This window comes from Geotrypetes seraphini, chromosome 1, assembly GCF_902459505.1.
Source record: "Geotrypetes seraphini chromosome 1, aGeoSer1.1, whole genome shotgun sequence".
Classification (NCBI taxonomy): domain Eukaryota; kingdom Metazoa; phylum Chordata; class Amphibia; order Gymnophiona; family Dermophiidae; genus Geotrypetes; species Geotrypetes seraphini.
This window is the reverse complement of record NC_047084.1, coordinates 451,387,226-451,403,907: the sequence shown is the minus strand read 5'-3', so window position 1 is coordinate 451,403,907 and position 16,682 is coordinate 451,387,226. Positions and strand designations below refer to the sequence as shown.

Here is a 16,682-nt window from a genome sequence, read left to right as displayed (position 1 = left end):
GATAGTGGCTTTCTCCCCTGCCAGCAGCTCTTCTTACTTCCCAGCACAGCGATTCAGGAAGGCAGCCTCGGGTCCTTTGTTGGGTCGCGCCACCTCTGAGGAAAGAGGAAGTTGCATCATCAGAGGCAGCTGCGACTCAGCAAAAGCCCCGAGGCTGCCTTCGTGAATCGCTGCGCTGGGAAGTAAAGGAGAGCTGCAGAGAGGGGAGAAAGCCACTGTCGGAGGCTCCCCAAGATCTTTCCGGCCCAGCGCACGCTTCAGATGTTGATCTTGCCGGCCCTGCGCGGACCGGCAGCAAGTTGAAGTGAGTCAATCTTGCCGGCCCTGCGCGGACCGGCAAAAATTTCCTGCAGACCGGCGGATGAAGAACTGTGATCTAGTTGACTCAGTATAAGGGATTGTACTAGGATTCTAAATGATGAAACATCAAAATATGCTCTAATGCAGTGGTTCCCAACCCTGTCCTGGAGGACCACCAGGCCAGTCGGGTTTTCAGGATAGCCCTAATGAATATTCATGGGAGAGATCTGCATATAATGGAGGTGCCAGGCATGCAAATCTGCCCCATACATATTCATTAGGGGTATCCTGAAAACCCGACTGGCCTGGTGGTCCTCCAGGACAGGGTTGGGAACCACTGCTCTAATGGATAGAAGCTTCCAGAGTAAAAAAAACCCTTGCCAACTAAGGAGCCCACCTGGTTTTTCATGGTTAGACTCTGGTCCAATGTTACACCCAATACCTTCATAGTAGGTTGGGTGGGATAACTAAGTTTATTGATGCACAGTGATGTTTTAGTGTAAAACGGGTGTGGTGAAGCTACAAAAATTTTTTTTTTTTCTGAATTAAGCTTCAGCTTTAATTCAGTCATCCATTGCTCCGAGTTTAGTACTTCTGTTGCCTTAGGAGTTACTTCCGAAAGAGAGGTAGCGAATGGGATAATGATCTTAAAGTCGTCTGCGTAACTAAATAATTTTGGGGGGGGTATTGTTGGGAGACAGCAGACTTGAGAGAGACTTGGGTGTGCTGGTGGATGCATCACTGAAGCCATCTGCACAGTGCGCAGCAACCTCGAAAAAAGCCAACAGGATGCTGGGCATCATAAAGAGGGGCATAACAACCAGAACACGGGAAGTCATCATGCCATTGTATTGAACGATGGTGCGTCCACATCTGGAATACTGCGTTCAGTATTGGTCGCCGCACCTCAAGAAGGACATGGCGGTACTTGAGAGAGTCCAAAGGAGAGCAACGAAAATGGTAAAAGGGCTGGAACACTGCCCATACGCCGAGAGGCTGGATAGGCTGGGGCTTTTCTCTCTGGAGAAGAGGAGGCTCAGGGGAGATATGATAGAGACCTTCAAGATCATGAGGGGCATAGAGAGGGTGGATAGGGACAGATTCTTCAGACTGAAAGGGACAGCGAATACGAGGGGGCATTCGGAGAAACTGAAGGGAGATAGGTTCAAAACAAATGCAAGGAAGTTTTTTTTCACCCAAAGGGTTGTGGACACTTGGAATGCGTTACCGGAGGAAGTGATCAGGCAGAGTACGGTACAGGGATTGGACGGATTCCTGAGGGATAAAGGGATCGTGGGATACTGAAGGAGGAACTGGGATGTAACACAAGTATAGAAAGCTAACCAAGTAATGAGTATAGAAACCAAACCAGGTCGTGCATGTGCAAGACCGGAAGGTTAGGACTTCGATAGGAAGACAGGACTTAAATGAGAAACCAAGGTGGCAAGGGAGCCTCTTCTGGTGATACAGACAGGTCGTGACCAGTTTGGGCCGCCGCGGGAGCGGACTGCCGGGCAGGATGGACCTATGGTCTGACCCGGCGGAGGCACTGCTTATGTTCTTATGTTCTTATCTCCAGCTGGGTCAGTTGTGCACCTAATGATGACATGTAGACATTGAAAAGCAGTGGGGATAATGGTGATCCTTGCGGCACACCAGATGGATTGCTCCAGGTATCAGAGAGATCGTAATTAAAATGTACTTGATAGGTGCGAGACATAAGGAAACCTCGAAACCAGTCTAACACTTCTTCTCTGATACCAATTGCATCTAAGCATTGTAACAGTTTCCCATGGGCGGGGTCTGGCTCACGACTTAGCAGTGGGGCACCTTAGAGGGCACTAATGTGAATTTCATATAAAGGGTCCTGGATGTTCATCTCACCATATACCATATACCCCGTCTAATGTATGGTGAACCCTCCAAAACTCCCACAAAACCTACTATACCCACCTGTCTACCACCCCAATAGCCCTTATTGCTGCAGGTGGCATGTATATAACAGTATAGTAGGATTTTGGAGGGTTTTGGTGGGCTCACTCTTTCCACAATAAATGTATTGGTTAGAGTGGCTTATGAGCCTGGGTCCTTCTCTCTATGGTTCACTCATCAAGCTACTTAAGACTCCTGTGTGATGCTCTACTAGGATTTCTCATACCAGAAGCTGGTGTTCTAGAGTCAGGTATGCACTGTTTCATTCAGATTTTGGGGGGTTGGGAGGGGTCATAACTTAATTCTTCCAGTGGTCTTCTGGTCAATTTGGGTACCTTTTTGGCATTTAGATGGTTTTAAAACAGGTCTAACCTCAAACGTCTAACTTCTGTCCAGGACATCTTGGGAAAAGTTTGATTATTGCAGCAAGTTGTCCAAATCTAAGCCTGCCCAAAGCCTGTCTAGATCATGCCTCCAACACACCCACCTTTAGTCTTGGACGCACAGCAGGTAGAAAACCTTGCAAGACATCCAGAAAGACATTTTTTGAAAATCGGCACTTGGACGTCCTGGCTATTAGAACATCCAAGTGCCGGTTTATGCCATTTTTTGTACATCTTTCTTTTTTGAAAATGCTCCTAATCATTTCAGAAAATTTGCTCCCTATTTACTTTCAATTCCAGTCAATATACTGTATGTTCAGAACTGTCTCCTCTCAGACAAATGCATGCCATGTCGCTGGTGTCACTCATCTTTCACATAAAGCCCCAGTACCAATACGACTTTTTATTACCTGCCTGTCCAAACTTGAGGCAAGAGTTCAAAAATAAATAACAGTACAAACTAATATAATCCAAGCAAAAACATAAATAAAAATGGATATGTAAAAAATGACATCACATAAAATCCAAACAGCACAAAAAATTAATACAATATTCATTTGTTCAAGTGAGTAAAAATGGGCTAAAGTCAGATACTTTATTGCATGTTGCTGCTGATGTTAAGCAGCATAATAAAGAAATATCTATGAAAGCCTATGAAAGCCCAAACCCTGTCCTTTACACCTTCTTTTCAGCCATACATCAGAGGTTCTGTTGCACCACGTTCTGTTGCCCCTTCATTTCCTGCAAACAGAGAAGATCAGTCCTGGCTGTGCACCTCAGACCCTCTGCTAACTTCCTGAACTCCTCTTGTACTACACCAAGCTGGTTTCCAGCCAACACATTTGAGAAAAACAAGATTCAAATCTGGAACACAAATAGGCCCGATTTCCTAATCAAAGCACTGTGAAATCAAACTATTAGGGAGAAAATCTTGCCAAATCAAAGATTACCGTAAGGCACACATTTCAGACACAAGGCCCGTGGGGCAAATCCGGCCTGCCTGGCCATTTTATGTGGCCCGCGGTGACTATGCCGCATCCAAGCGCCTGATCGTGCAGCCCCAATCCCAGCAACACTCCAAGCGCCTCACTGCACTGTCTCAGTACCCATTTGCAGGCAGAAGGACCCAGTCCCAGTGTAAAAGCTAGGGCACTCCACAAGTGGCTAACCATGCTTGTTCTTATTTTCAGAACATGATTATTGCACGAGGATGGCGTATGATCAGGGCAGGATTAATTCTTCGAGGGCCCCTAGGCACCCAAGTATGCTGGGTCCCCAGGCCCTGCCCTGCCCATGCCCTGCCCCCATGTATCTGTTTTCTTATTTACTTCTTTATTTCCACTTGTATTTCTTTTTTTTTTTTTTTAATTCAAAACAAACAAAGATTAGCATACCAGTGCACAGTTTTTCTTCTATGCAACCCCCAAACATCTCGGAACAAAAGTCCAAAACCCCCCTTCCTTCCCTTCCCACCTACTTGCCCAGGACTTTAACTCTAAATCCTTTCCATACATATATAAAAGTGTTCAAATGCATTGTAAAGCAGTAATACTATCCAAAACATAAGTCTATATTAATAACCAAGTTTGCAACTCCTCTCAACTGCCTCACTCTATGTCGTCCAACTGTAACCCATATGTATGTATAAAAATACATACATATGGGTAACTACTCTAGTATGTTCCACTCCATGTATGTTAATTTGTAACAAAACAAGGCAAGGGGTCCACCAAAGAATCCAACGCGGAACAAAAGAAGATAGGCAGCCAATAAGGAGATTCAAATCAGGTATATTCAAGGTGCTCCCAGGAACCATGCCTGATGCATTTCACCAAACAAGGCTGGTCAACGCTAACAGAAAACCATGTCTTTCATACACACAGGACACAGAACCACCCTCACCCAGTATGGAATAAGTAATCACAAACTAAACTCCCTACCCCCTTTTTACAAAAGCACGGAAGAGGTTTTTAGTGCTGGCTGGCGGGCAGAATGTTCTTTGCTGTTCTGACGATCATAGGAATTCTGTGACCATCGGAGCAGTGCAAAGCATTCAGCATGCTGCCTTGTGTTATAAACTGAAGGAACAGTACAGTTTAGGGGTGAAGAAACAACAAATTACTTTACAAATTAACAAAGAAAAATAAAATGGAAAATAAGATACCATTTTATTGGACTAATACATTTTTAATTAGCTTTCAGAGGTCAAACCCTCTTTCCTTAGGTCAATAAAGTATACTGATGTTACAGTATCCTGTCCTGACCTGAGGAAGGAGAATTTGGTCTCTGAAAGTTAACCAAAAATATATTAAAATTAGTCCAATAAAAGGATCACTATTTCTATTTCTAAACATTTATCAACACAGCTAAAATATTACTTTATCCTAAAGCAATAAAATAAAAAACAGACTTTTTTTTCTACCTCTGTCATGTGGTTTCTGCTTTCCTCATCGTCTTGTCATTCGCTTCCTTCTATCCAGTGTCTGCCCTTTCCAGAAAATCTCTACCTCCCTCTGCCATCTCTCCTTCTGCTCCCCCCGCCCCTCTTTGGTCTAGCATCCATCATCTTCCCTCTGTTCCCCCCCCCCATGGTCTGGCAACTCTCTCATTCCATCTCTCCTTCTCTCCCCCCTGTGGTTTTTAGTCTCTCTCTCTTCTCATTTCCTCCACTCAGATCTGATATCTGTCTCCCCCATTTCTGGGAATTCTCTTCTCTCTTCCCTTTTCTTCTCTGTTCTTCCTTCTCTATTTCCTGCCTCCATCTAAATTAAATTCTTTCTTACTATTCAGTCCTCAGTTTCCCTCTTTTCACTGTGTCTACTCACAACTTGCCACCCCTTTCCTTCATCCCTCCTCTATCTCACTAAGTCTATCTTCTTCCCCCCATTCAGCATGTGGGAAAGCAGCAGCAGTGGTGAGGAGGTGAGGGCCCCTCACTTCCTCACCACTGCTGCTGCTTTCCCATATGCGCCTGAAGCTGATGGCACAAGTTCTCCTCGCTTCCATCATCTGCCCCCTTCTTTCTCTCCACCCCAGGCAATTCCATCAGTTATCCTGCCCCCCTCAGTGAATTGCCTGGGGTGGAGGGAGGGAGAGAAGAGGGCAGATGATGAAAGTGGGAAGAACTTGTGCCGTCAGCGTCAGGTGCATGTGGGAAAGCAGCAGCGTTGAGGGGCTAGAGATTATCTTCCTCTCATTCATGTTCACCCCTGTCCCTTGGTCGGTCCCACAATTTCACAATTTCCAGCATATCCCCTTCCTCCATTCTTGTAGCCCAGTATCTCCTCTCCTGACATCTCCCTGTCCTTTTTCCTTCACTATCTTACTATCCCATCACCTCCCCCCATGATCAATCATCTCACCACCTCTCTCTTCCCTCCCCCTCAGGGTCAAAGATTGCTTCCACTCTCTTTCCTGTTGTTCTCTCCCCCCATCACCCTATGATCTAGCACCCTTCCTGCCTTTGTCCAACATTTCCCCTTCTTTCCCTCCCTCTCATCCCCTGCTCCAACATAATGTATTTCTACTGCCCTTCCATCTTCCCCTCCCCAGGCTTGTGACTTCCACTCATTTACTGCTTTCTCCTGCCTCAGCCGAAGCCCACCCCCCCACCCGCAGTGATTGGCAACACCAGGCCCCTTCCTCGATCGGCGAAACAAGTCCCCTCTCGATCGGTGAAACAGGGCCCCCTCCCCCCCTCAATTGGCGAAACAGGGCCCAGGCCCACACCCTCAATCGGCAAAACAGGACCGGCAACTGCTTTCTCCCACCGCTGCCGAAGCCTGTAAATAACTTTAACACACACTACGGGGCTCTAACAGTGCGCATGCTGCCGACGGCTTCCTTCCTCCTTCCTCCCCCCCTTATGACGTAACTTCCCATTTGGTTGATGGAGGAGGAGGGAAGCCATAGCGTCACGCGCACTGTTAGAGCCCTGCGGTGTGTGTTAAAGTTATTTACAGGCTTCGGCAGCGGCGGGAGAAAGCAGTCACTGGCCTTGTTTCGCCAATCGAGGGGGGGCGGGGTTGCCGATCGCTGCGGGGGAGAGGGGGGCCGGGCTGTCGCCATCTGAAATTTTTTTTTTTTGAGTGGTCTCCTTCAATGGGCCCCCCTAACCATTTTGGGCCCTAGGCACGTGCCTATTTGGCCTAGTGGTTAATCCGGCCCTGCGTGTGGTATGGTGTTTCAGAATATGGAAGGATCTATACTTCTACCAAGACTAAGGGCTCCTTTTACTAAACTGCGTTAGGGCATTAACGCACGGAATAGTGCGCATTATAATGCCCAGCATCCTAGACGCTAACACCAGCATTGAGCTGGTGTTAGTTCTAGCCGCGTAGCTTGGGGTTAGCGTGCGCTAATCTGCTGCATGCGCTAAAAACGCTAGCGTACCTTAGTAAAAGGAGCCCTAAGTATCTTAATAAAAAATTTGGCCTGGGATAGGCATGTAGGATCTCTCAGAGAGAGAAAGAGATAATGGTTACTGCGGATGGGCAGACGAGATGGGCCATTTGGCCTTTATCTACCATCATGTTTCTATGACTTAGCCTGTGTTTTAGATTTTGGCCCCCTTATGTGATTGAGTTTGACACCCCTGACATAAGGCTTTGATTTTACAGCAGAATGCCTACTTGAAGTGCCCAAAAAAGTGCCAGTGTTATAAAGGTAACATAGACACCTATGTACCTCTACAGACTCCCAGCTCTAGCTCCAATAATGCGCAAATTTAAACCCGCTCTGAGAGGCATAAATATGTGTGGGTTCTCTTATGCGTGAACACATGTATTGAATAAAATGCACGAATAAACTGCAACTCTACTGCCATTTCAAGCCAAATAAACCCCCCCAGAAATGCCTAGGTGTAGGTTATGTGAAAGTTAAGTGTACCTGTCTGTTCAATGTGCATGTACATGTTATGTCCGCATGTGTCCTTTCGTCATGTGTAAAACAGGTGTGACACTTAGAAAAAGCTTTATAATATTAGACCCTTGGGCACGTATTCTATAAACGGCGCCTTAAGTTAAGCGCCTAACTTAAGTGGTAAAAGTAATTTAAAAACGATTAAAATCGTTAAAAAAAACGTTGGCACCTTCATCGCGGCTATGGAGGCGCTTTACGACACCTAACACACCACTGTAGGTATGACTAACGCCAGAAGTGGCATCAAGTGTCATAAAGCGCCTCCGTAGCCGCAATTCACGTGAAAGGTGCCAGAAATGTAAGCCTTTATAACCCTGACCTGCCTTTCCAGTGCTTACCTTTCACAAAGCCACGATTTTAGAAATGGCACTGTTGCATGATTGACACACGATCAACAGTCATTTTTTAGGCAGCCGACAACCACTGTGTCGTTTATAGAATCTGACCCTTGAGGTCACGTGACGCTATGAGCCTGTGAGGACGTGACTCACATCGGCTCCGGGCCCCAATCCGATTCAATTAGCCTCAGCGACTTTAAAATTCATCCTGGCCGGGTCCCCTGGAGATGCCCAGCATCGGGCTTCCATGGATCAATATTTGACCCGGTCGCAAGAGCCGGCGCGCTCGAAGTCTGTGCGAGCAGGAAAACAAAAAATAACTCCGAGCGCGCCTAAAATGGCGGCCGCATCGGGAACTGCGGTATCGGAGTTCACAGACGCGGCGCTGACCGACCTTAAAACGGCAGTGGCCCAAGCGCTGGGACCGCAGTTGGAGGCTTTGGCTACTAAAATGACCCGCTTGGAGCAGCTACTGACTGACACGACGGCCCGCACGACGGAATTGGAGCATCGGGTGTCTGCATCTGAAGACACCATAACCTCCCATGAACTGGACATAGCAGCTCTGCAAGAAACAGTGCATCGACAGGCTGAAAAACTTGACGACCTGGAAAATAGGTCGAGACGCAGTAATCTACGTTTTCTGGGTGTCCCCGAGCTGATTCCTGATGCGACCTTACCTGCCGAGCTGGAGGGCTGGCTCGAGTTGGAATTCCCAGAAGCTATGGAACCCGGCACTATATGCCTGGAAAGGGCCCATCGCTTGGGAAGGAAGCCTGCTCAGGATGACAGACCGAGAGTTGTAATAGCTAAATTTCTGAACTACAGACACAAAACAGCAATTTTGCGCCAATATCGGGTACGTAAAGAAACCCTAAAGATGCGAGGATCAGCTATCCGTATCAGTCAAGATTACTCGACGACCCTTACGGAAAAAAGAAAAGGATTTTACCCACTCTGTAAACGCCTGGAGGAAATTAAACAAAGATTTCTGTTCCTATACCCGGCTACCCTGAAAATACAGCATGAGAGTGCCTGGCATTCCTTTTCGGAAGCTTCTGACGCAGCTGACTTCATCAACACCCGACTGGAATCTCCGGGAGACCCTCCTTGAAGAGCATAACACGTAACTGTATTGGGTCATGGCAGGAATGAACTTTACTGATTCTAGATTAGAATATGATGTTATGTTGAGGCTTTTATTAATGTAAGTGTGTTCTGGTTTGTTTGATGGATTGGGGTTCCGTGGGTGTCTCTCCGGACCTCTTGCATATACCACAGGGATATGCTTGTTGGGAAATTAGGGGTCAAGGGGGGAGGGGTGGGGTTAGATGGGAAGGGATGGGAACAGCCTAAGAGGAAAGCAAATGTTACAGTTAAGTTTTTCTTATGGGTCAGATTGGATATTCCAACACTATGTTTAACCCTGCTTTTGCTGCAAGATAATTGGTTCTCTGTACTGAACGCTTGGGGGAGGCTGGGCACCCAGGCGTGGGATTGGAACTTACTTGTCACCATGCTAATTATAAGGGGTGCTCATGGGAGATAGTACACTTCGAATCATTTCCTGGAATGTTGCTGGTATATCTTCCCCGGTGAAGAGGTCCAAAATCCTGCAACAATTGAAACGCCACAGGGCGGATCTGGCTTGTTTGCAGGAAACCAAATTGACTGATGGGGAGCATGAAAAATTAAAACGGGGCTGGGTAGGATCTGTTTTTTATGCTTCCTCATCGGTCAAACGGGCTGGTGTTTGTTTGCTGATCCGCAAGGGTTTGAAATGTGTAGTCACTACTTGTCACCGAGACACTCAGGGTAGATCCTTACTATTACACATTACCTTACAGGGTACTGACTTCCGTTTATTGATAATATATGGGCCTAATACCTACTCGACCACGTACTTTAATTCATTGACTACTCTGGGACTTATGGACACCTCAGTCCCCCTTATGATAGTTGGGGATTTCAACCAGGTCCTAGACACCTCCCTTGACCGCACCAGAACATCTGGGTCTCCACCTGCAACTGACACTAAGGGGTTACCCTTCTTGTGTAAAACGCTGGGCCTGGTAGACCCTTGGCGTCTACTTCACCCGTTCGAACGTGACTATACACACCAATCACGAGCTCATGGAACTTTTTCCCGATTAGACTATATTTTGATAACTGAATCTCTGTTCTCTCGAATAACAGAGGCGACTATAGGTCCCTTAGCCATTTCCGATCACTGCCCTATCTGGTTGGATATTGCCTGGACAGCTCCCCCTTTAGGGGGCTTCCGGTGGCGCTTCCCCTCCTATCTGAAGGAAGATCCTACATTCCAAGCATACTTATATTCTTGCTGGGAAGACTTCTTAAAAACCAATGGACAACATATGCAAACCCCGGATCTATTTTGGGAGACGGCCAAAGCAGTACTAAGAGGGGGGATAATTTCTTTTGTTTCAGCTCGCCGCAAACGGATTACCCAAGGTATTCTTAGACTAGAGAAGCAATATACACAATTGAAAGCCCGATACCTTACAACTCCGTCTCGTCTGCTCCGTGAGGACATGCACTCAGCACAGGTGGCATTGAATGCACTACTACACGAAAGGGTCAAGCGATCGCTGTTTTATAGAAAATATAGGTTCTATCGTTATGGTAATAGAACCGGTAGGTTGTTAGCCACGCTGACAAAGAACTGGCAAGACGACCGCTATATACCCCGGGTAAAAACTGGGCCTCACTCTTACCACACTACACCAACTGACATAGCGGAGGCGTTTTACCAGCACTTCTCTAAATTCTATGATAGCCATACTACATCTACGGGCCCTGACGTACTAGATTATTTGGAAGACGCAGGCATGCCCAGATTCACGGACCTGCAGAGATCAGTGTTAAACAAACCCATCCAGGGCGTAGAGATACAAAAAGCAATTTCTCATCTCCGCTCATATACTGCCCCGGGACCCGACGGGTTTACCACTGAATTTTACAAGTTGATGTCTGTGCAGGTGTGTGACTCTCTCCTGGGTTATTATGTCACGGCCTTGGAGAAGGGCTGCTTTCCGACACATGCTAACGCGGCTACCATAACTTTAATCCCTAAACCGGGCAAACCTAAAGACGAAGTTGACTCTTACCGTCCAATATCCCTCCTCAATGTTGATATTAAAATATTGGCTCGCCTGCTGGCTAATAGATTAACTCCTCTCTTGCCGCATGTGATATCTAAGGCTCAGGCTGGATTCGTCCAGGGCCGCCACTCGGTAGTGCATGTTCGGAGGGTATTGTTGGCAATGTCCAGAGCCCAACTCACTTCTACCCCGGGCATACTGGTCAGTCTAGACGCTGCAAAGGCTTTTGACCAAGTGAATTGGTCCTATTTATTTAAAGTATTGGAATACATGGGTGTGGGGGGTTGGTTTGAGTCCTCTTTGCGGGTGTTATACACATCCCCAACAGCTTCTCTTTTAGTAAATGGAATTCTGACACGACCGTTTGACATAGGTCGGGGCACTCGTCAGGGATGTCCACTATCCCCACTACTATTCATTCTCTACCTAGACCCTCTAATACGAACTATATTGAGGGATGATGTAGTGGTTGGGTTGAGGGAGGGCACCTCCCAGCTACGCGTGCTGGCATTTGCGGACGACCTCTTACTCACCTTAGCTCAACCGTATAGTTCCCTACCACGTGCTCTGGAACTCTTGGACGAATTCCATATATATTCTGGACTGACATTGAATAAACAGAAGTCTCTAGTACTCCCCCTACAACTGTCACTTTGCGACTCTTGGCCTGGCCCATTTCCTCTAGTATGGGCCCCAACATCTATTCGATACCTAGGAATACACATACCGAGGGATTTGTCTACACTCTACTCACTAAATGTTATGCCATTGCTCACCCGAACTACCCAACGGTTGCAGGCCTGGAGATCCTATCCATTGACACTAATGGGCAGGATTGCCCTGTATAACATGATGATGATTCCACAGTGGCTCTATGTTTTACAAACTTTACCAATATTTTTGTTACACAAACATATCCGGCACCATCATCGTGCCCTATCTCGATTTTTATGGGGGGGGAAGAGATCCCGGATCACCTTACCCAAATTAACTCTACCTATCTCTCAAGGAGGCTTGGGTTTACTACACTTGGGGAGGTTTAATGAGGCATGCTTGATGCGGCACTTAAATGATTGGTTCTGTAACACATCCTACTTTACGGCAACGGAGGTGGAATGTTTGGCACTGGCCCCCTACCACTTCAGTTATATGTTACATGTTAAGTGCCTTCCTAAACGGGACAATAACTATGGTGAACTGTTTCTCCTTCCCCTACGACGGCTTTGGAGGACTCTCTGTCGGCGCTTGGCCGTTAGATCAGACACAACCCCATGTCTCCCGGTGGCTGGTAATGGGGATTTTCTCCCGGGAATGGATCTGGGTGCCCAGGCCTGGTGGAACGGGAGGGGTCTATTTTATTTGTTTCTTGTATTACAACCTACTGGACAATTGCAATCTTTCCAAACATTATGTGATTCTTCTGTAGCACAGCCTGCGGACTGGTTCAAATATACCCAGTTACATCATTATGTTAGTTCTTTGTCGGGCACCGCCTTGACTGGAACTGTCCAGGACAGATTGTCGGAAGCCCTTTGCCTAACTGCTCAGGAACCCATACCATTACGTTTCCACCACAGATTTCTACAGGACTTGGCTGGAGAATTGGACTATGCTTCCTTAGCCTCTACATGGACTCAAGACTTGCAGATTACAATTTCGGCGGATGTGCTAAAACGGAGCTTCTCAAAGGGTATGAAACTACAGCTATCAGTGGCTGAAAAAGAACGATATTACAAGTTCCTAACCCGGGCATATTTTGCTCCTGTCCGGGCGTTCCGGGCGCATGTAAGTCCTACTGATTGTTGCCCAAAGTGTGCAGCCCCGCGAGCCTCACTAGGCCATATGTTTTGGCAGTGTCCGGGAATACAGGCTTACTGGAAACGTGTCTGCCTGCAAATACAATCCATCTGGAACTGCACTTGGCAGCCCACCAATACATACCTATTTACGTTAAAACTCTCCTTGATACCCATCCGTCCAGGTGCTGCGGCGTTCGCTCGAAAGGCCATCTTCATGGGACTTAAAACTATTCTCCAATGCTGGTTGTCTCCACACACACCAACGGTTTCTCACTGGCGCACGCAAATGATCCAGTTGGCTGGCTATGAACGATTATCCATTACAGACATGAACTCTAAAGCTGGTTTATTATACATACGCTGCTGGGTGCCCTTCTGCTCAACACTGACACCGATAGTCCGCAGTAGATTGTTAAACTGACCTGACTCTTATAAGGCTGTTCCCATGGGGGGATGGGAGGGTGGGGAGGGAATATGGGGGGAGAGGGGGATGGGGGGAGGACTCTTGGGTTCTGTAGTGCGGAATAGGTAACTTGCTTGATGATCTGGCTGATCTTGTTACTGTTTTATATATGAAAACCTAATAAAATTGTTTTAAACATAGAATCTGACCCTTAATGTCTAAGGGGCTCATAATCGAAAGAGAAAAACATCCAAAAGCTGGCCTAAGTCGGCATCAGTCAAAAACATCCAAGTGCTGATAATAAAACCGAGTTTTGGACATATTTATAAACGATATAGGCCTTCATAGTGCCGCTGAACGACCATAGCTAAATGAGGCATGTCAGGAGGAGTGTCGAGGGTAGGATTTGGGCGGGATGTGGGCCAGCTTAGACTTAGTCGTACTGCATGTATAACCAAAAGTTATACAGCACAGGATCGACGGAACTAAAACATCTAAAACATGGTCTAAGTCACAAAAACCCACCTAAAATGACCAGATAAGAACTGCAAACACATGATACAGACCCACACACACTACTCCAGTGATCACTGATCCTCCCCCACCCCATAAAAATATTAATCACAACTTGAAAATTGTGCCTCCAGAACATCATCACCTGGCAGCCTGGCATAGGAAAGCCTAGTCGTGCTGCACAGAGGCGTCTTAAGCCATCTTGGGGGTGGGTTAGGGACCCATGGAGAGGAGGACCCATGCCCATAAGCCCCTATAATCACTGCATTGATATTGAAACATGTGCACTCCCCTATACACCCCCAAAATCCTTGTGTACTGTGTATAGGTTGCTCCTGCAGCCATTAGGGTTATTGGGGTGGTAGATAAGTGGGTCCAGGTGATTCTGGAGGTGGTTTGGGGGGGCTTACCATGACCTATAAGGGAGCTGTAGTGAGCTGAAGACATGGCACCCTTTTTGTGAAGTTCACAGCAATGCCTTGTAAGGTACCCCACTATTTAGATGCCATTTCTGGGTGTTTAGTCCATCACTTTGCAGACCCCTCCCACGTCTAACAGGGCTTGTTCTAGGCATTTGTGACTTGGACGAAAAGTTGGACAAAAATGTGGTATAAAGATGGATGATTTAGCAACTTGGAAGATTAGATCGGCAGGACATATACTTAGATGATTTTCGAAACAAAAAAAAATTTGGACGTAATTTTTGAAAATGTGTCCTAAGCTGTTTTTCACTTTGGATGACTTGCGACTTAGACAAAAATGGACTTAGACGTTCCAGCTGAAAACTACTCTATTTCAACATCATTATGGATCATTATGTCTTCATCAGGATAGACCTTTTGTTGTGCAGGAGTTAAACTGTGGAACTCACTAGTGAGTCAAATACGGAAATGTGGTGAAAAAGGCACATTTAGGAAATTACTTAAAACACAATTATTCGTAAATGCCTTTTTCTACATATTGATTCTTCATGACTGTTGATTTTTGAGAAGCTCTTCATAATTGTTTGCAGAGGTCTTTTTTATCGCTTTGATTCTTCTATTGCTGATTCTCCGAGGATTTGTTTATTTATGTTTATGTGTTTTTATTTTATTTTACAAATTTATGTATGTAATACTATGTAAACCGTTTAGGCCTTAGACAGTATAGGAATTCTTAAAATAAAAAATAAAATAAATAGAAGCCTTCTCTCATATGTGTTTAAGTATATGTAACTTTCTGCTGATTGTAGATTGCTATGTGATAAACTTTGTTGCTGTAAACCACTTATTACACTATGTACAAGTGGTATATCAAGTGAAATAAATCCAATCCAATTGTAATGGAGGCTCATTAAAACAATTAAGCATTATTGTTAAATTTGTTAAATCATTATCCCACAATTTTTGGCTCTAATAAAATAAAACATTCTAAGCCTAGGAATAAATCTATTGAATAAGACCTAACAAACAAATACAATGCAGTCCCCTCTATCTTGGGAGCCTCTATCCCCAGTGTCCTAGAAAGCAGAAGCCGTGACCACATTCTTGTCCAGCCCCCCCCCCCCCCCCCCTACTCCAGGTTTCGCCTCACCTGGTATCCTTAACAGCTTCTCTTCCCTAGTGGGGCTGTTCACCTGCATTGTTCTGCAATTGGAGTGGAAATTTTCAGCAGGTAAACCCTCAGAACTGCTGTTCTGTTCCTTCTGCAGCCTTCCACTCAAACACACACCAAGTGTGCCACACAAAAGGTCAAACTAATATTAATCTCTCAACCATGGAAGGAAACATGACACCTAGAAAGCACCCAGAGGCATTAGGGGTTTCTCACTCCATTCTCCAGTGGTTCCCTGCACATGACAGCTACAATCCCTCCCAGCATACTCCAGCCATTACTGTCTCTCTGTTCTATTCTGACACATACTCCAGCCACCTCTTAAAGACATTTACAAGATGAAAATAGTTCAAAGACAGGCTTTCCAAAATGAGACACTACTTGCACAACAAACCTGATACACGGGTTTAGGGATCTGAGTTTTCATTTTGGAAGAGAACTATGAGAGGACATTGTGTTGACTGGGGAACTGACATCTAAATGCCAGATGAAATTAAATACAGACAACTGTCAAGTGATGCACATAGAGAAAATTGATCATATTTATATATACACAATGTTGAGCTTCGCATTGGGAAATCCACTGAGGAAAACGAGGCACTGTGAATTATGTTTCAATTTCCAGCTCAATGTACTGAAGCCAGGTAACCAAATAGGTTTGAGGAATTTTTTTTTTTTTTTAAATAATTCTTTATTGATTTTTAAACAAGAACAGTGTTATATAAATAAAAGAACAGTATATTATTGCATTCAGTCATAACACTAATATCTATATAGATAACAGAACTATCCTTCAATAATTACATTATTTTGCATATAGTAATAGCATAAGAACCAAGTAAATAATATAAAATGAAACCAAGTTACCTAAAATTTATTTATTTTTAAAACTTCTAAGTCTAGAAAGACATACAGAAAGTCAGCTTCGAAAATCGGCACTTGGACATTTTGGCCAGAAAAACATCCAAGTGCCACTTTATGCCGTTTTTTGGATGTCTTTCTTTTTTGAAAATGAGCCCCATAGTCTCATAACCGACAGATCGCAAACATCGACCTGGTACATATTTTATATAAAATGGTTTGTTTGTACGCAACAATCTGTTTGTTTGTTCAAAATAAATTTTGCCTGCATCTTGTGCATTTTGTCTGCAGTACCTTTCTTTGTCTTTTGTTCACCATAATTTTACTGCAGATTTGTTGGATTATTCTTCCCAATGTGCATCACTTTGCATTTTTCCACATTGAATTTCATCTGCCATTTGGATGCCCAGTCTACCAATTTCCTAAGATCTTCCTGCAGTTTTTCATAGTCCGCCTGTGTTTTAACAATTTTGAACAGTTTAGTGTCATCTGCAAATTTAATCACCTTGCTCATT

The 16,682-nt window shown here is 45.3% G+C and overlaps 1 protein-coding gene across 2 annotated transcripts in view; it reads right to left on the bottom strand.

Annotated features, from left to right (window-relative positions):
• PFKFB1 (6-phosphofructo-2-kinase/fructose-2,6-biphosphatase 1) overlaps positions 1-15,413 on the bottom strand; it is a 70,304-nt gene extending 54,891 nt beyond the window's left edge. Inside the window, exon 1 of one of the 2 annotated variants that reach the window (XM_033921312.1) lies at positions 15,286-15,413. In XM_033921312.1, coding sequence (XP_033777203.1) covers positions 15,286-15,334 — 49 coding nt within the window. In that variant the 5' untranslated portion in view covers positions 15,335-15,413. The remainder of the gene's footprint in view (positions 1-15,285) is intronic. The other variant, XM_033921322.1, reaches the window with a different exon arrangement.
• Between the last annotated feature and the right edge of the window lie 1,269 nt (positions 15,414-16,682).